This window comes from Lampris incognitus, chromosome 1 (genome assembly GCF_029633865.1).
Source record: "Lampris incognitus isolate fLamInc1 chromosome 1, fLamInc1.hap2, whole genome shotgun sequence".
Lineage (NCBI taxonomy): Eukaryota > Metazoa > Chordata > Actinopteri > Lampriformes > Lampridae > Lampris > Lampris incognitus.
In genome coordinates, this window is record NC_079211.1 from 104,492,302 (window position 1) to 104,512,028 (window position 19,727).

Genomic DNA, 19,727 nt, shown 5'->3' on the forward strand with positions numbered 1-19,727 from the left:
CTCTCTCTCTCTCTCTCTCTCTCTCTCTCTCTCTCTCTCTCTCTCTCTCTCTCTCTCTCTCTCTCTCTCTCTCTCTCTCTCTCTCTCTCTCTCTCTCTCTCTCTCTCTCTCTCTCTCTCTCTCTCTCTCTCTCTCTCTCTCTCTCTCTCTCTCCCCCTCCCTCCCCCTCCCTCTCCCCCCACCCCGCCAGTGCCTATCACCAGTACAGCCCAGAGCTGTTTTGTTTCAAGAAGCTGTTGTTCTTGAGCTTTCTGGTTCGTCCCATTTTTTGATTCACACTGTGACAAGTGACTAGTGATGTGACCCGTCCTTGATTCACGTCAGTAGGGAAATTGCCATTCAGCTCACAGACATGCCTGTCAGCAATAACACTGACTCTGAAATAGGCAATTTACAGAGTAAACTTGTCTAATAGTCTCCATATAAAACACATTATGTGAGGTGAGAGGCCTTTCGCCAAAGTACCCTACATATCATGAGGCCTATAGCATGGCTGGGCCACACATATCATGAGGCCTATAGCATGGGCTGGGCTGCACTCAGGACCTCAACCTTCCCCTGTCAGGAAAGTGGTTGTATCGGTCGGCTGACCATTGGATGAGGTCAATCTGTTGAGAACTGAAAACAAAAATCTCTCTGACTACAGCAGTAGAGCTGTCCGTTCTGATTTATTTAATCCCTTTGAACTCTACAAGATCAAATCCAAATGTAGCGGATTAAGCGGTTGGTATATAGGTCAATGACACTACTCTTGTAATTCAAACAACGAGTGTATATCTTCTGCATTGTTTAAAGGGTATTGAAATTCATGGGTTCAGCTTGTCACTGCCCCAGACATACTTTTGAAAAAGATGCTGACTTGTAGGGGTGGAGAGCCAACTTGTGGTGACAGAATGGGATGTGTCTCTAAAACTGGAGGCATGGAGATAACAGTTTATTTTTCACCAGCTGATGTAACCTTGAAACCTCTGTTACTACATCACCAGTCAGGGTAGGACGAATAGTAGTACAGCAGGTATGGGGAATTATTCATTCCACGTTATATTTCTCCAAAGTTTACAGTCTCCAGATTTCACCTGGAAGACGGCAGCCTAACTATGTTTATTTCACTGAAAGCTGTTTGGTGAAATTGTCTGGGCTGATGTTGACATAATTTCCTTCCCTGGGTTTCATTAGGTAGAAGGCATGTAGACATATCGGTATTGACGGGTTTCATCAAGCATGAGCACACAGCTCTAACAAAAGTTATAAAGTTTAATTGAACTTTAAAATAAAGTATTTAACATTGTTAAAATCCTTGCTCTTCTCCATTTTTGCCCCTTCAGGGAGTTTTTGCGTCTGGGGAACCCTCTGAACTGCGGGGCCTGGGACAAGAAGCTGCTGAAACAGTACCGTGTCCACAAGCCCAGCTCCCTCAGCTACGACGCCGAGCTTAGAGGTGAGCCCATACTTACCAATTCAGCTCTAATTAAAGTACCGGATTATAGTATTTGATAATAGTATCTCATTGCAGTATCATTCTGGAGGAAATAGCACTGATGTATGTCAAGCCTTATTTTTCATTTATCTCTATTGATAACAGAAGTTCTTTAATAAAGCCAGATAGGAATTGTTTTCAAGGACCTTGGCAGCACCTTAGATGTCATAGTGGCAACGAACAGATGGAGTGTATTCTGCTGTAACAGCTGTGGCCATGTTTTTTGTTTTTTTTTACTGTATGTCCAGTATTTAGATCTACACTAAAGAAAGTGTGAGATCTCCTTTGGCATAGTCAAGGTAGATGTGGACTGTATATATTCCACTAAAGTCAGAGTGGGTTTCAACAGCCGTCTTTGAGAATCTGCAAGGCTATCGGATCCTGTCTGGACACTTTGACGAGCGAAATCACAAGGCATTCCCATGCTCATATTATGTTTGGAACCGTTGTTAGCTTCAATAGCTGCAAACAGCATGACAGCTTGTAGCATTAGCCAGCCAGCTAATAGACACATAGTCATAGATACATGCCAGTTTACCATTCACTAATACCCAGCAATCCTCACAAACCTGATCAACTTCAGGTTTGTAATCTTGGTCCAGTTCTGGCTCGTTTTGATCCGGCTTGAAAAGCTGCCATATTTAGATAAACATGAGCTGATAGATGTTAATGCACCAGTGCATGGGGTTGTGTTTTAATTTCGCCTGTCAATCAAATTTTGAATTGGAGGGTCTTATCTCATGCCCACTGGCACTTCTGTGAAACCTGGGTATTTTAAATGAATATAAAATGAATATGAATAAACCGTGTTTATTTTAAATGAATTCTCACTGAAAATTTGATAAAGTAGATGAGTTGCCATTAGAAAACATCACTGCATCAGTGTATAGTAGGGTTTATCGTGTTTTTAGTTGCTAGACAATACCGTTAAATTGACAAAACTGAACAATTACGAATGCTGGTCTATCATTGGACAACAGGAGAAAATTTTGATTTTGGACTGTAAATGACTGTAAATGGTAAATAATAATTTACCCATCAGCTCTTAAATAATTATCCATTTTTTTCTTGAAATCAAACCTTTTCATTGTTCGCGGTTAAGTGTCTTGTTGACAGTAGTTCTGCTTTATGATCACCGGTTTATACTACTGGTCATAAGTGGCATCAGCTTCCTCACAGAGGAGATGAGAAAAGGCGTATCTCCCCATGAAAAGAGAACAGGCTTAAAAAAACAAGTCATGGTCAATAAACCCTTTGTTTTTCTCCCTACACTCCGAGTGCTCACGCCTGCACACATCACCGTGAACGGGCAACGATTGCAGTTGATGAGTTTTTCAGCTTTCTTTAATTACAAGTGGAAATGACTAGTGTGGGCTCAGTAGTAACAGAAGAGCGAATTCTGTGGGTTACGATGATTGCACGGCCAGTGGAAAGACCTGGCTTTACTGCGCCATGCCCAGCGGTGCAACACATACACACACACACACACACACACACACACACACACACACACACGCACACACACACACACACACACTTACTTTACACTTAATCCGCTGTAACTAATTTCCTCATCTTAATTCCCTTGGGTGAGCCGGCAGGAATGCAGGGGAAAATCAGTGGATGTAAATGTGGGGAAAGCTCTCTCCGTTGCTTGCATACCAATATTTTACATGTCAACTCTTTGAGGTGCATGTGAAAGAGGCAACCTTATCTGTATTATTCAAGACAGTTATATCATTTTCACATTGGGATTAATAAAGTTCACCTAATCTAAATGAGACTGTTTCATGAATGGAAACATAAACTGGTGAGCCAAAACATTATGAGCACTTACATGCGAACCGAATAATGTTGATCATCTCCAAACAAGGGCACAAGAAGGTCACAGGTCCTTTCTGTGTGGAGTTTGCATGTTCTCCCCATGTCTGCGTGGGTTTCCTCTGGGTTCTCGGGTTTCCTCCCACCATCAAAAGACATGCATGTTAGGATTAATACTTCTGTCTGTGCCCCTGACCAAAATAATGGAAAGAAGAATTGGAGTTGGGCCCCGGGTGCTGCAGCTGCCCGCTGCTCCTATACAATATGATCACATCGCCTGGTCCGTTGAGTCCCATTTTCTCTTGGATCATGTGGATGGCTGTGCACGTGTGCACCATTTAACTGGGGAAGTGAAGGCACCATGATGCAACAAGCCAGTGGAGGGAGTGTGATGGTCTGGGCAATGTTCTGCTGGGAGACCCTGGGTCTGGCCATTCATATGGACATCAATTTGACATGTGCCACCTACCTAAACATCGTTGCAGACCAGGTACACCCCTTCATGGCAATGGTATTCCATGATAGCAGTGGCCTCTTTCAGCAGGATATGCCCCCTGCCACACTGCACACATTATTCAGGAATGGTTTTGAGGAACATGATGAAGTGTTCAAGGTGTTGGTCTGGCCTCCAAATTCTCCAGATCTCAATCCGATTGAACATTAGTGGGATGTGCTGGACCGACAAGTTCGATCCATGACAGCCCCACCTTGCACCTTAGCGGACTTGAAGGATCTGCTGCTAAAGTTCTGGTGCCAGATACCACCGGACATCTTCAAGGGTCTTGTAGAGTCCATGCCTCAGTGGGTCGGCGCTGTTTTGGCAGCACACGTAGGACCAAGAGCATATTAGGCAGGTGGTCGTAATGTTTTGGCTCATCAGTGTAAAAGGGGACCAAAAAGAATATGCTCTCCTTCAACTCTGATTTGTATGTGAGCATTAGCTAAATTCTTTACTTAAAGACTAGGAGAACAACTGCTGGGCTAATGATAATGGTTGACTAGTGCTGTCTGGTAACAGCTGTTGCTGTTTGTAATTTTGTGGGTGTCTTAGAGTATCTTAATTACTTATTGTCTCTCCCACCAGCTGAGCTGATAATGGATATTAACTACTAATTGCCGCCATTTACAAACAGCCACTGATTGAATACTCAGCGCTATGTTCTCCCCTTTCTGCAAGAAGATAATCCCCCATGGTTTATTAGCTGCTTCAATGAGAGAACACATGGTTAGATCCTCACTTACCCTGCCAAAACTGATGTGTCCCACAAATATGGGAGGCAATGATTGTTGTAAGTAAGAGGTAAAATATTGTCTTTTAGGCCATGAGTGCCGCTTAAAAGCTTCTTTACTTTTATAGTTTTGATCTTACTTGATAACCCGTCTCATAGTAGGACCTGGCCAAATGACAGTGTTTAAAGGAGGTTGAAAAACAAACACTCACTTGAAAAGCAGTTTCTCCCAGGGACACAATATAAAAATAATCACTCCAAAAGATGTCAGTTGGTAATTTGATTGTTTTAGATAGCGAGTAAGCTCTGGCTACTAGCTCTGTTCTGCTTCATGTTGGAAGCAAGGCTTTAGTTCCTCGACCCCAAAGCTAATTATACACAATAGCACTATGTTCTAGGCCTCTTGCTGGGGCAGATGGATTATTTTTACTCATCAGGTACAGCGGTTGGTTAATTGTTGTTTTTTAATGGTCAACTGGATTCGGAGATGAGAAGAGGAGCTCAAAGTGGCTATTACAGCAGACAAGACTTTTCTCCCAAATGGGAACTGAGCATTTTCAGTTATTGAACTCAGCTTCTTCACTGCGGCACTCAGTATGTGAATGCTATGTAATGAAGACCCACTGTCTGGAGCCCAGTATCACACCAAAGCATGTAATACACCCACCAATCCACCGTGTCAGTGGATTGGTGGGTGCCTCGCTCAGGCGTGAAAAGTACATGTGTGTATGAAGGTGGAGTGCCAGCAGGGGGTGAGGATTAACTCAATGCCAGCAGCTCTCCATGCAGGAAGAGAAGCATACAGCATTTTCCAAAATCCCTCCCCTAACCTTAACCCAATCCTAACCCTAACCCTAACCTGCCTTTAACTCCTAATCATCGCCCCCTGCTGGCACTGCACCATGTAATACCGGGTTGCTGTCTGCATCTGCAGATGTTGAATTTTGCATGTTTTAGTGTTATTTGTCAAATGAGTTAACTTTGCTTGACTCCGCCCACAGGCAGCATGACCATGTCCATGGAAGGCTTTGGTCCTGACAGCGTCTTTGCCACGCCAGGAGAGGACAACGGCCAGTACCGCATCAGCCGCAGTCTGGTGCGCTCGGCCGAGGGCAGCACCGTGCCCCTCACCCGCGTCAAGTGCCTGGTGTCCATGACAACGCCCCACGACATCCGCCTGCATGGGTCAGCCGTCATGCCCGCCTTTGTGGAGTTCGACACCTCTCTGGAGGGCTTTGGGTGAGTTCAGCCCCATGTCACACTTTGAACCGTTGTTCGTGTTGCTCCAGCTGAACCGAGGTTCCACCGTGGTTGCGTGATTGATAACCTGCTCATATGATCACAGTATTCTTTTCTTTTCTTTTCTCTTTTTTGCCCTTTACTGCACTCTGGACTTTGTGTCCATCCCCAAGAGAAATAATTTTGGGGGAAAATGATCTCCATGTAATTCATTTGCTAATGCAGGATAGATATTGGATAAATGCATAAAAGGAATATTCGTTTCGGTCCCTGGTGGTAAAAATTGTTCACAACCCCAGGTGAAGCCTAGCAGCAACTTCAGTATTTATCTGCTGGATTGGTTTCCTCCTTCTGCTGAACGACAAAAACAGCGTGCTTCAAATACCCTATGTGGTCATCAAGTCGGCTCACAACAGATGGGTCCCGTTCTACTGAAAACCGCGCTTTCCCTTGCTGGCAGCATGCGTCTCAGGGTGTGTGTCCATGTGTGTGTCCCTTTTGTACTGGTCAGTATACATCAGTGTTAAAGTTTTATTTTTCAACCTTTGCAACACCTGCTACCGTCTCAGCGGGAGTCGGTTTATCGGAGCCCACTGCACTGGAGCCGCGCATACAAATGGGCTCATTTTCCACCTTTTATGTCATGTGCCTCCTGTGTCCCAGGTTTCTGGGTGCGCCTGACAGACTCCTGGCATTGTTCTTTGGTTGAGGTTCGTGCCAGCGTGAATGTCCGTGCCTCTGAAGTCAATGTGACCTTTGTTGAGAAGCGGACAGTACACATGTGACACACATAAGACATATGCATAGTCGGGTGACCCACAATATACAAATTTTAAACACAGACTGAATTTTTTTGGTCATTTTTATTCGTAATGAGATGGGTTTAGAAGAAGAGTCACAGTGTTTTGAGACTGGATGCGATCCCCCGCTCTCCATCCCGCACCCTCCCACCCACCTCTCATGTAAGAGACAGACCGAACGGAGTCAGGGAAGCAATATTTTGCGCAGTGAGGTAACCATGGGAATGGGCGCTACTTCCCATGTGAAAAGCCGGTAATTATGAAATTGTACATTAACATTAAGTTACGGCTGGGCGTCCGGGTAGCGTGGCGGTCTATTCCGTTGCCTACCAACATGAGGATCGCTGACTCAAATCCCCGTGTTGCCTCCGGCTTGGTCGGGCGTCCCTACACACAATTGGCCGTGTCTGCGGATGGGAAGCGGATGTGGGTATGCGTCCTGGTCGCTGCACTAGCGCCTCCTCTGGTCGGGGGGGAGGGGGAACTGGGGGGAATAGCATGATCCTCCCGCGCACTACGTCCCCCCGGTGAAACCCCTCACTGTCAGGTGAAAAGAAGTGGCTGGTGACTCCACATGTATCAGAGGTGGCATGTGGTAGTCTGCAGCCCTCCCTGGAATGGCAGAGGGGGTGGAGCAGCGACTGGGATGGCTCGGAGAGCGGGGTGATTGGCCAGGTACAATTGGGGAGAAAAAAGGGGGACAACCCCACCCATCCACCCAAAAAAAACCCCAAAACATTGTTATAGCTCACAAGTACACGTGATTGTGCTAGCTGCCACTGCTAAATCACATCCATTAGCTTTTAACTTTTCACATTATTACATTTTCTGATGACTTAAAATAAGACTTTTAATAACTTACTTGTTATTCCAAGCCTCACCCCAATTGCCCCTCAAGCTCTGCTTTACAATTTATTCCTCTATGAATTGTAATATGTGGATTGTACAGCTTTGGATAGTTTGCCACTGGTAAATTTACATTTTCCTCCATCTTGTCACCTCAATGTAAAATGTGATCTTACTGGACAACAAGATGTCATATGTTGATTGGTCAGATCCATCAAAAAATCCCACGCTGCCACCTAAAAAGGTGACTAATTTTTATTTCTGAGGTGGGCGGGCGTGCTCTCGATTCGTCCACAAAAGTAGCAAGTCTCTTGGGACTGCGCCCGCCCACCATACCCGCCACCATACCCTGTCACTTGTCATCACTGAGACAGACGGGTCTGCCGCCCCATCCTGCCCGTCACTCCGCGCCTCCTGCTCGGGAGATTATGTACACAGCTGCGCCACTAACTCCATGCACACTGGGTACCTCTGATGCAGTTACTACGTCATCTAAGGCTATTTTATTTTTCTCCGAGAAGACTCCAGGTTTACATTTTGTGGGGTTTCACTTGTTCCCCTGTGGCCAGTAGCCTCGTTACTCCCCCCGCCTCCTCGCTACTCCCCTCCGCTTCAGCCGCCTGGTCAGCGGCTTCCACATCTGCTGCTTCCCGTTCTCTTTGTGGGCAAGAGGAGCACTTGTGTCTCACGTCTCTGCACTCAAAACACTTCATATTACCTGAGCTTACATATACCATTTTGGCTATGGGCTTAAAATTGCATTATTAACTTCATATTTATAATTGATAAAAACATCAGACCATGGAATCCGGATCGGTACGTCATGGATCGGTAACGTTAGTCCTGTTGGCCGACGAGTGAATTATACCTCAGTGTTGGATCGGATCGGTCCCAGCTCTAGAAAAAGTAGCGAGAAGTGGGTAGCCCAATGTAACAGAGTAGAAGTATATATATTGTACTCGAGTAAGAGTCATAAGTATTCTGCAAAGCAACTACTCTTAAAAGTATAATTTATCAAAAAAAAAAAACCTACTCAAATACAGGTAACGGAGTAAATTTACCACATTACTACCCACCTCTGATCTTAGCTATGTAAATAATAATAATAATTTTTATTTATATAGTACTTTTCTAAAACAGTGTTACAAAGCACTTTATAAAGAAATAAAACCAGACAAGGCAAAAATAAGACCAAATAAGTAAGAGTAAAAATAAAAACAGTATGAGTAAATAAAAACCAATATCAAGCATTTGTAAAAGCTTTCACAAAAGGAAAAGTTTTAAGATGAGATTTAAAAGAAGCTAGAGACTTGGTTAGTTTTAGTTCAACAGGAAGAGAGGGGGCTCTAACAGCATAAGCTCGACCACGCTTTGTGGCAAACCGAGACCTGGGAATAACCAGCAGGGCTCCATCTGCGGACCTTAATGGTCGAGAGGGCGTATACCAGGTCAATAAATCAGAAATATGTGAGCAAGTCTGTATGAGAAAGACTGTTTTACGGCCTTAAAAGTGAGCAATACATTTTTAAAATCACTTCGAAATATAACAAGAAGCCAGTGTAGGGAGGCAGGCACAGGAGTGATATGGTCATGTGGTCCACTGTTCCTGATAATCCACTATACCCAGTGTTCTACAATTATTGTATCACCTACGATTGTCATGTAAATCACAGAAAGTTGAGTCAGCTGATCTGGACACAACGTTTAGTGAGAGAAACGTTTCATCACTCATCTAAGTGACCTCTTCAGCCTCAACTGACTGCAGGTATCCCCACCCTTATAAACAATACAGTGGCGTAACGACCCAAACCAACGATCGGTTTCATATGCAGATTATGCTGACCATGAACTAGCATTAACCACGGTAATTTGTATAAGAAACCGTGCGGTTTCATATCCGGCACATTTGGCATTCATTTGCTGGTGCACTGGGTAGCGCAGTCGCCTCACAGCAAGAAGGTCGTGGGTTCAAGCCCTGGGGTGGTCCAACCTTGGGGGTCGTCCCAGTCAGGTGAATCGGCCATACTAAATTGTTCCTAGGTGTGTGTGTGTGTGTGTGTGTGTGTGTGTGTGTGTGTGTGTGTGTGTGTGTGTGTGTGTGTGTGTGGGCCCTGTGTGATGGCCTGGCGGCCTGTTGAGGGTGTCTCCCCACCTGCCGCCCAATGACTGCTGGGATAGGCTCCAGCATCCCACGACCCTACTAAGGATAAGCGGCTTGGATAATGGATGGATAGATGGGATTTAATGTGTAATTTGCTCCTTTACAGATGTTAGACGTGCATTAGTAATGCAAATATAATGCTAAATAAATTGTTCCTCACCATCAAATACATGTCCCAGGGGTGTCCAGGTGGTGTAGCGGTCTATTCCGTTGCCTACCAAACATGGGGATCGCTGGTTCGAATCCCCCTGTTACCTCCAGCTTGGTCAGGCATCCCTACAGACATGTGGGTATGTGTCCTGGTCTCTGCACTAGTGCCTCCTCTTGTAAGTCGGGGCACCTGTTTGGGGGGGAGGGGGAACTGGGAGGAATAACATGATCCTCCCACGTGCTACATCCCCCTGGTGAAACTCCTCACTGTCAGGTGAAAAGAAGCGGCTGGTGACTCCACATGTATCGGAGGAGGCATGTGGTAGTCTGCAGCCCTCCCCGGATCAGCAGAGGGGGTGGAGCAGCGACTGGGACAGCTCGGAAGAGTGGGGTAAATTGGCCGGGTACAATTGGGGAGAAAAAGGGGGAAAATCCTAAAAACCCCAAAAATGTATTTCCCAACACCTCCTCCCTGAGACTGGGCTTCAGGGCTTTGCCCTCTCTTACTTTATGAAAACACTTCCTGGTTTATAGCCCCTGACTTTTCCCCACCGTCCACTGAGAACTGTTGCAAAGCTGGGGCAGCCTCCTGCTGCTGCTGCTGCTGCCCACCCCAGAATAGAACATGATGCTTCACATGAAACACAGCTCAGCCTCAGCACACCAGTAAAGAGCCACTGGCCCACTTTCTGCCACACTCACACAGAGTACCACTCCCTCTCCCCCCATCTGTCAGCATGAAATATTAATGCCCCTGCTGCTATTAGGAAACACAATCATACACACTCTACCACACATGCATACACACACAGTGTATACACAGTGACTCTCAAATTCACACTTACAAGCACAATCTCACACACACACACACACACACACGTGCGTGTGCACACACACACACTCATTCTCCCCCTTTCTTTTCTTTCTGCTTCACATGCATGTACAAACACGTTGTTTCCTTTCTTGCCCCCTTACAGGTGTTTGTTCCTGCCCAGCCTCGCACCCCATAATGCCCCCACCAACAACACTGCCACCTCTGGGGTCAGTGATGGCGTCGTGCTCAGTGGGATGGGAACAGGTAACGAGTTGAATCAGAAACAATGACCAAATAAACACACAAGTGCTCACACCCCCCTAGACACAAAGCCATCCAGTATGAGTTACAGTACATTTCAGCTGGGTATGGCGGTTGGGTGTGGCGGTTGGGTGTGGCAGTTGGGTATGGCGGTGTGTTGCGGCCATTTTCCACACAGAGAAAGTGACAGAGAAAAACTGTTGCATTAAGGTGAAGTTTAGTTATTGGTTAGTTGAGTCTCATGCACTTGTATTTGGTTTTGGCTACCTTAAGGCACCCACCCCCATCCCTTTATATGACACTAACTAGAGCTGTGCAGTTGTTTGAGGTTTGCTGTGTCATAATGGGGGGGGGGGGTCCTGATCCATGTCACGTTTTACAGGGTCAGTGTTTTAGCACCTACTACTGCTCTTATCCCAAAATATACACTCTCACTCACTCTCTCACTCACACACACACACACACACACACACACAAGCACTAACAGTGGCAGTGGTACTTCTCTTTCTGAGAATCCATCATTGACATCATGCATTCCCCTAGCTCTTAATCCTAACCTTAACCATCAGAACTGCATTTCCACCTTTAACACTTACTCTAACCTTAACCGTAACCTAATACTAACTCTAACCTTAATCCTAAGCCTGAGTCCTGACCCTGAAATAGCTCCTTAAAGAAATGAGGAGCAGCCAAAATATCTTCACCAAGTTTGTCCTCACAGGAAAGGTGGGCTGTCATCTGTCCTCACAGATTTAAGAATATGTACTCACACACACGGGGCGGCACGGTGGTGCAGCGGTCAGCACGGCTGCCTCACAGCAAGAAGGCCCTGGGTTCAAACCCCGGGGTTGTCCAACCTTGGGGGTTGTCCCAGGAGGCAGTCCAAAGACATGTAGGTCAGGTGAATCTGCCATACTAAATTGTCCCTCGGTGTGAATATGTCGGCCCTGTGATGGGCTGGTGGGGCCTGTCCAGGGTGTCTCCCCCGCCTGCCGCCCAATGACTGCTGGGATAGGCTCCAGCATCCCGCGACCCCAATTGGGATAAGCGGCTTGGATAATGGAATGGACTCACACACACATACGCATATATATATATATATATATATATATATATATATATATATATATATATATATATATATATATATAAATAAACAATACACACAAACTCATACAGATGTGCATGCTCACTCTTCCTCCCAGCTACCACAGTTTGGCTTTATCAGGGCTACTTTAATTTACTTAATTCATTAATATTATTCATGCATTGTCTGGCGTCTTGTTGCCCTGTCCTCTGGGCTGCATTCTGAGGTCATCTCATTTCATTTGCCCAGTTGACTGGTGTCTCTGTTTGTAGTTTTTTTTTTTTTGGAGTGCCATGTTTAAAGCATTTAACATGACGTCATGGCTCATTTTTAAATGATTTTAGCCCCTCGAGGGTTCTCGATGCCACCAGCAGAATGTATTTCCTGTGTTTGTTTTGGTGCTTCATTATTTCTCTGCACAAATGCTGGAGTTATTATTTTGTTTACCGTCGGTTGTTTTTAGACTTGACGCACACAGCTTGCATAGGAAGAAAAAAGCCTTTCTCAGAAGCGAGGCAGAGTTAAACTCATTGACATCATAGTTGATATGCTAGTCTGGTATAGTTTTTACGAGGCTCTGCTCTCCTCTCCTTCACTCTCTTCTCTTCTCTTTTCTTATCTCGTTGACATTTCCTCCCCTCTCCTCCCCCTCCAGCCCCTCTATCTTCATTTCTTTCTTTCCTTGACTCTGCAAATACCAGTGGGCTTCACCTCTTTTCTATCCCTCTATCTATTCATCCATCCATCCATCCATCCATCCACCAGTCAGACATTAAAAATCTATTTATAAGCCCTGCTGTCTTTCTCCTGTGTTCTCTCCAATCTTTACACTCTCCTACCCTCCTATTGCTCCTCTGTTTCTGTTGACACTCTTCCTTTGTTTTCTGCCTCTCTCTCCAAGTTGCTCTTTGTCTTTTTTTTTCTTTTTCTCCTCTCTCTCTCTCCCCACCTCCCATCCTCTCTGACCCACATCCGAGGATGACATCATCGAGGAGCTCATTCATCTAAGTAATGCAGTTCCCCAGTCTGCTCAGAGGCACACCGATTTACATAAGAAACGGATTCAGCCTCTGCTGTTTGTCCCTGAAGTGCAGCCGGGAGCCAGTTTTCCGATCTCTCTCTGTGGGTTATCACAGATCCTGCCTTCCCTGCTGGTGTTCTGGGTTTGCTAGTTACAAGAGTGTGCAGTTGGCCAGTCAAAGGCAATGCATCACTTGGATCAACCTTGTAGTCAGCACTGACAATCAGAAATATTCTGACATTAACGGCATGGCCGTATTCAGCTCCAGGGGTGTCCGGGTAGCGGAGCGGTCTATTTCGTTGCCTACCAACACAGGGATCGCCTGTTCGAATTCCTGTGTTACCTCCAGCTTGGTCGGCCATCCCTACAGACACAATTGGCTGTGTCTGCGGGTGGGAAGCCGGATGTGGGTATGTGTCCTGGTCGCAATGGTGCCTCCTCTGGTTGGTCGGGGTACCTGTTTAGGGGGGGGGCTGGGGGGGAATAGCGTGGTCCTCTCACGCGCTACGTCCCCCTGGGGAAACTCCTCACTGTCAGGTGAAAAGAAGCAGCTGGCGACACCACGTGTATCTGAGGAGGCATGTGGTAGTCTGCAGCCCTCCCCGGATCGGCAGAGGGGGTGGAACAGAGATCGGGATGGCTCGGAAGAGTGGGGTAATTGGCTGGACAATTGGGGAGAAAAAGAGGGGAACACCCCCCCCCCCCAAAAAAAAGAAAGAAGTAATGTAACATCAGTCAGCGTTAATGTGACATGAGCATCCGGCCTGTAGCCAGATATTCCATTCGCAACGTATCGATTAAACAAGAGCCAACCCCAAATGCTAGTCTGGTTTGGTTAAAGAGGGTGCAAAACCTCAAGCAGGACTTTCATATTTCTTATTCAGGGTTTCATATGGATGGTTGCCAGACATAATGATTAATCCTTACTGCCACATAGTGATATAACACCAAAACATTAAATTCTACTACATTATGTAAATATCTGTATTGCTATGTTACCAGTTTCATAATGATTTAATATAACACATATATAAATGGTGGCTGTACCAGTTAACCAAGCATACAATATGGTCTCGTGTAGGGGTTTCACTGTGTACTGGTCTTTACGATAGTTATGGTCGCTGTTAACACTTTCTGGTCACTGTCTGCTGTCCTGTCACAAACAGAAAAAGACATAACAAAAACTTTGAAAAAACATGTAAATATGACTCTGTCTTTTTCTCTGTCTCTCCTCCCCTTCCAGGGGAGCGCTTGTTTCCTCCTCCATCCGGGCTGAGCTACTCCACCTGGTTCTGTGTGGAGCGCTTCAGTATCAACCCCCAGGCCCATCCGGTGCGCCTGCTGACAGTGGTGCGTCGGGCCAATTCATCGGAACAGCACTACGTATGTCTGGCCGTGGTGCTGTCGGCCAAGGACCGCTCACTCATTGTGTCCACCAAGGAGGAACTGCTGCAGACCTACGGTGAGTGGACTGATGGGAGGGACTTGGTAGGGGGGAGAGCCAGAGAGGGAGGGAGATATTTATTTCCAGAAAGGGAAACTATTGAAGTTGTAGGAAGAGCAGGAGAGTTTTGAGTGCGAGAGAGAGAGAGTGAGGGGGGAGAGGGAGGGTCATTAAAGAGCTAAGGCAAAAGAAACGGTTTGCGACTGAGAGAGATGGGCAAGAGAGAAGGAATTAAGAGACTGCAGGGTTGAGCAAGAAATGGAAGAAAATTCAGTAACTAGTGATGAAATAAGGGGGTACAGAGAGGAGGACAGGAGAGTGGACTTTAGGGTAATTAATGCTCGGCCCCTCTTGACAGCCCTGGGTCTACAAAACTAAGAGTACCAGACAACATCCAGACTACATATACATATCAGCAGGTCTGTCATCCCAGCGGTAACAAAATGCTGTTAACACTAACACTGATTTTGGTATTCTAAACCTGCCGTCTACGACAAGGGTGACGACACAACAAAACTCAGGACATTCACGACCTTGGAAGAGGAGCATGGAGTGAACCTCATTTCCGGTCAAATTGTGTCATTTCTGTTGAGTTATGGCTGTTCAAAGTGTCAAGCTACTCACCAGTCAGTATTACTTAACCTTTAGCGAGGGAGAGAAGAAGATGGTAAGAGAGTGAAAGAGAGGTAAAGAGAGATGTATTGAAGGCGAGATCGTGATAGTGGGGAAAGAGATAGGTGGGATAGGAGAGAGAGAGAGTGTGTGTGAAGGATGGAAGAGGCATTTTGAAGTAGGAAGGAAGCTTTAAGAGACAGAGGAGAGAGGCTCAAACAAAAATAGAGGGAGTGGGCGATGAAGACATGGATATCTGTCCTCATTTTTAGTCATTACTTTAGCAAGGCGTAAGCCATCACATCACACAGAGCCCCCCATATCTCTATTGCTCTCTCTCTCTCAACTTGTATTTTTAATTGGTCTATCAACCAGTGTAAAGTACCAGCATGCTTTAAATCTGCAGTAATAATTTCTGTGCCTAAGAAGCCCATTGTTAGCTGTTTAAATGACTACAGGCCTGTTGCCTTAACATCTGTCGTAATGAAAGTGTTTGAGTGCATAGTATGTAAACATCTGTCCACTGCTGTGCTAGATCCCAACCAGTTTGTGTACAGGGCCACTAGGTAGTGGACAACGCTATATCTCTCTGTCTCCACTCCATTTTACATCTAGAAGCACCTGCCACCGATGCTTCAGTACTTTTCATTGACCATAGCTCATCTTTTAACACAGTAATACCCACAAGGCTATATAACACACTTTTGCAGCTAGGTTTCCATCAGTCTCTATGTCTCTGTGTCTTGGACTTTTTACGGGGCAGAACACAGGTTGTCAAATTCAACAATAGATTTTCAGACTCATTGACCATTAGCACAGGTGCCCTTCAAGGCTGTGTCCTGTCACCCATGCTCTACTCATTATATACCAAGGACTGTGTAAAAATGACTTAAGTTTGCTGATGATATAACACTGGTGGGACTGGTGAGACATCTTATAGAGAGGAGGGTCGCCTCGCTTGTCGACTGGTGTAGCGGTAACAATCTGGAACTGAAAATCAACAAAACTAAAGAACTTACGGTTGACTTCCATAAAAATCAGGGAGAGCTACTACTGCTGGCCACTAACAACCAGGTGGTAGAGAGGGTGGATCGTTTCAAATTCCTTGGGACTACAATGTCCCTCTCCCTGAAATGGGAAAACAACTTCACCACCATCCACACCAAGCTCCTATTCTTTCTAAGGCAGCTTAGGAATTTGGAGTGTCAAAGGTTGCAATGTTACAGTTCTACAGAGCTGTAATAGAAAGTGTGCTCACTTTCTCAAAAACCATATGGTATGGTAACTGTACAGCCCACAGGAAAAAAACTGTTGGGACAGAGTCGTGCACACAGCTTCAAAAATAATTGGCTGCGAACTCCCTACCATCTCTGAATCATAGCATATTAGCATTCAGCAGAAAGGCTTTAAAATTTAAAGGACTCCTCACACCCGGCCAACCCACCATTCAATCATCTCTCTTGGGGTAAGAGACTCCCACATTATCAAGACCAGAGCATCTCACTGCCACAACAGCACTTACCCTGCAGCAATCCGCATCCTAAATGCTTCACTGAACATACAAGTATAGCCTCCTTCAGCACATGTGCTTTAATTTGTCACTTTAAGGGCATAGGACATACGGTTGCATTAACTGAATTAGAACTGTAACAATATGTTTTTGTGGACACTCCTTGTATGTATTGTGTGGTTATATGTTTACTGTTGAGCACACTGAAACAAATTCCAAATCAACTGTGAAGTTGATATGGCAATAAATTATCTCTCTCTCTCTCTCTCCTCTCTCTCTCTCTCTCTCTCTCTCTCTCTCTCTCTCTCTCTCTCTCTCTCTCTCTCTCTCTCTCTCTCTCTCTCTCTCTCTCTGGTGTATGCTGGGAGTTTGGTTGTGTGAGCGTTGGTGAGGGTGTTGAATAAGCTTGAGTGTTTTTGGGATAGTTCACTACTTTTCTACTGATTTTCACTCTCTCTTTGCATGGTACGGTAAGAGTTTACTTTTATTTTATTGCTGGTTCTTGGAAAGTGACTGTAGAGTAGCCGGTCGTAATTTGGTGGTTTGCAGGATGGCATCCCTCACTGGTGAGGATTCCCCTCCCCTGTCTATTAGACACGGGGTTAGAGCCATGAACAGGTTGAACAGGTTCCACGGGGTCTAGGAGAGCAGGTCGGGGATAAGAACATCACATACGGCTCTTGGATGAATAAGGCCAGTGTAGCTTTTGTCTGAGAGGAGTGTTGGGTTCACCTGTTGGTTGAGAAAGGCCTGGTGCTAGACGATCTGTTTATAGTTGTCTCACCATCGTTTGTGCCATTGACATGTATTACTGTGTCAGGCATACCCCCATTTATCCTGAACGAGCCTCTTGAAAGAGAACTGACTTGTTTCGGAAAGTTTGCTGGTGGGTTCCTTCGGGTTGTAAAGGTGCCAGACTACAGCATGTCAACTCCCTGTAGAGACAGGCATTCATGTATTTAAATGGTTCTTCGCAACATCTAGAGGTGTCATTCAAAATCAAATATGAAAACGGTTGCTACACTGTGTATGCAAGTTCTGGCAGTATGAAATGTTTTGATTGTGGCGATGTCGGCCACAAACGTTCATCCTGCCCACAGCGGGCAGTAGTTCAGGTGAGCCTCAAGGTTCCTCTAAATGCACAAAATTAGAACTGGGTGATTCGCAAAAGGTGTTTTCTAGGAAAGGTTTCGCTGTCTTCTTTTCCTTCCTTTTTTTTTCTTCTCTTTATGGAAGTTTGTGGGTAGGAAGTTTAAATATAAATAAAGGATAGGGTAGGGATAAGCGAGGAATAGTGGCTGAGCCGAGTAGAGCTAAAAACATGGATGTGCTGTTCTTAGAGGAGACGTAGCTCAGTAGATAATGAGGTAGAGTGGGGATCAGTTGGACAGGCCAGTTTTGTTTTGTTTTAGCCATGGTACCAATCTTAGTGCGGGTGTAGCTGTTCTCTTCTCACAGCACCTCCTTTTAACAAATGTTTTGGCATGTGAAGGAGAGCAGGGCAGAATCCAAGTAGTTCAGGCAACAACCCGAGATATACCTTTTGTTTTCATCAACGTGTATGCTTATAATTCTGGCGCTGGTCCTTTGAGATTAACAAACTGAATGACAAACCTCAACAGTTCAATAGTAGCTCAATAATAGTGGTAGGAGGAGACTGGAATTGCGCTACACATCCTACAGTTTACAGAAACTCAGGTGAGCCTCATCCACCATCAGCCTAGTTTCTGTTCAGTATGGTAGTTAGGCAGTACACATGGGTGAAAGCTGTTGAGCATACTTTGATGGCAGCCAGGTTGGATAGAATTTATCTAAATCAAACATATAACAACGGGTTATCACAATATCACCTGTTGGATTTTCAGATCACTATTTAACGGTGGCAGATTTTTCCTTACTAGTACAATTTCAACACTACCTACTGGCACTTCAGTGTACGGTCAACACATGATAAAGCTTTCTGTCAGTCCTTCTCTGACTTCTGGAGTCAATGGAGGCTGACAAAGATTTTGAAAACTTAGCTCAGTGGTGGGAGGTAGAAAAACACAAATTAGAATTTTCTCCCAGCAATACATAAAACACACATTAGCTATAATGAAAACCTGCTTTGAAGCATTAGAGAAAGAAATGTAAGATATTAAAAGGTATAGTGATTATTGGAACGATGGCAATAGAGGACCTGGGAGAGTAGGCGGAAGGCTTTAGGTAGGTTTTTACATGAGAAAGTAAAGGGTGCTTTAATCAGAACTCATATCTCTACCATTAAAGATATGGATGTTCAAACTTATTTTTTCTTTATGTTTGACAGAACAATTAGAAAAAAATAACGTGATGATGCATCTCAATCTTCCAAATGGGGTAACACAACTGAGCCATCAGAGATGAGAAAGCTGACCATAGACTTCCACAGTGGCCTGTTCAGTGCAGAGAACTGTGACTCTGTCTGTGTGGGGGAGATACTGGAAGGACTGCCCAAGTTGGGTGAAGCACAGGTAGCTTCACTTGAGTCCCCCCTCTCCATTGATGAGATGTCTGTGGTAGCTCAGCTGTGGATAACCTTCTGGAGTTGATGGATTTCCTTCAGAGTTTTACAAGAGGTTCTGGACTCTAATGGGAAAAGACTTACATGAAGTATTTACTGCTGTATTCTGGGACTTTACCTTCAAGTTGCACAAGGGCTGTCCAAACACTGTCACACAAAAAGGGAGACCTTGACTTGTCAAAAAATTGGAGACTGGCTTCATTTTATGTACTGACTTAAAATAACTGCAACATTTCTTTCAAATAAACTCGAAGAGTGTATGGATACTGTTGTACATTATGGCCAGAGTGTTCCTGAGCGTACAATCATGGATATTAATGATATATTTAAGCTCTAGGAGCTGGACATTGGCCTTTTTTCTATAGATCAAAAGAAGGCTTTTGATAGGGTTGATCATTGTTATTTGTTTAAAACACTTGGAAGGTTTTGGTTTTGGAGAAAAGATTATTTCAATTATCAAGTTGTTGTATTCTGGAGCCAGTGCTCTGTTAAAAGTAGGCGGTGGACTCAGCTGACCTGTCTCTGCTCAGAGAATCATAAGACAGAATTGTCCCTTATCTGGAATGCTGTTTTCCGTGGCCATCGAGCCTCTTTTAAGTCAGCTCAGGCAGGATCTCAGGGCTAACCTTTTCAGAGAACATCAATAATTTGGTTAGTTTTCTGACGATGTCAGTTTTCATAACGAGTCAAAATAATGTTAAAATTCTTTAGCA

General features: G+C 45.0%; 1 protein-coding gene across 1 annotated transcript in view; it reads left to right on the plus strand.

The window, feature by feature from the left end:
• The window catches only part of wdfy3 (WD repeat and FYVE domain containing 3), a 202,712-nt gene that overhangs the window by 67,360 nt on the left and 115,625 nt on the right, over window positions 1-19,727 (plus strand). The window contains exons 15-18 of the mRNA XM_056274002.1: window positions 1,326-1,438; window positions 5,529-5,766; window positions 10,701-10,801; window positions 14,150-14,368. Coding sequence (XP_056129977.1) covers window positions 1,326-1,438; window positions 5,529-5,766; window positions 10,701-10,801; window positions 14,150-14,368 — 671 coding nt within the window. The remainder of the gene's footprint in view (window positions 1-1,325; window positions 1,439-5,528; window positions 5,767-10,700; window positions 10,802-14,149; window positions 14,369-19,727) is intronic.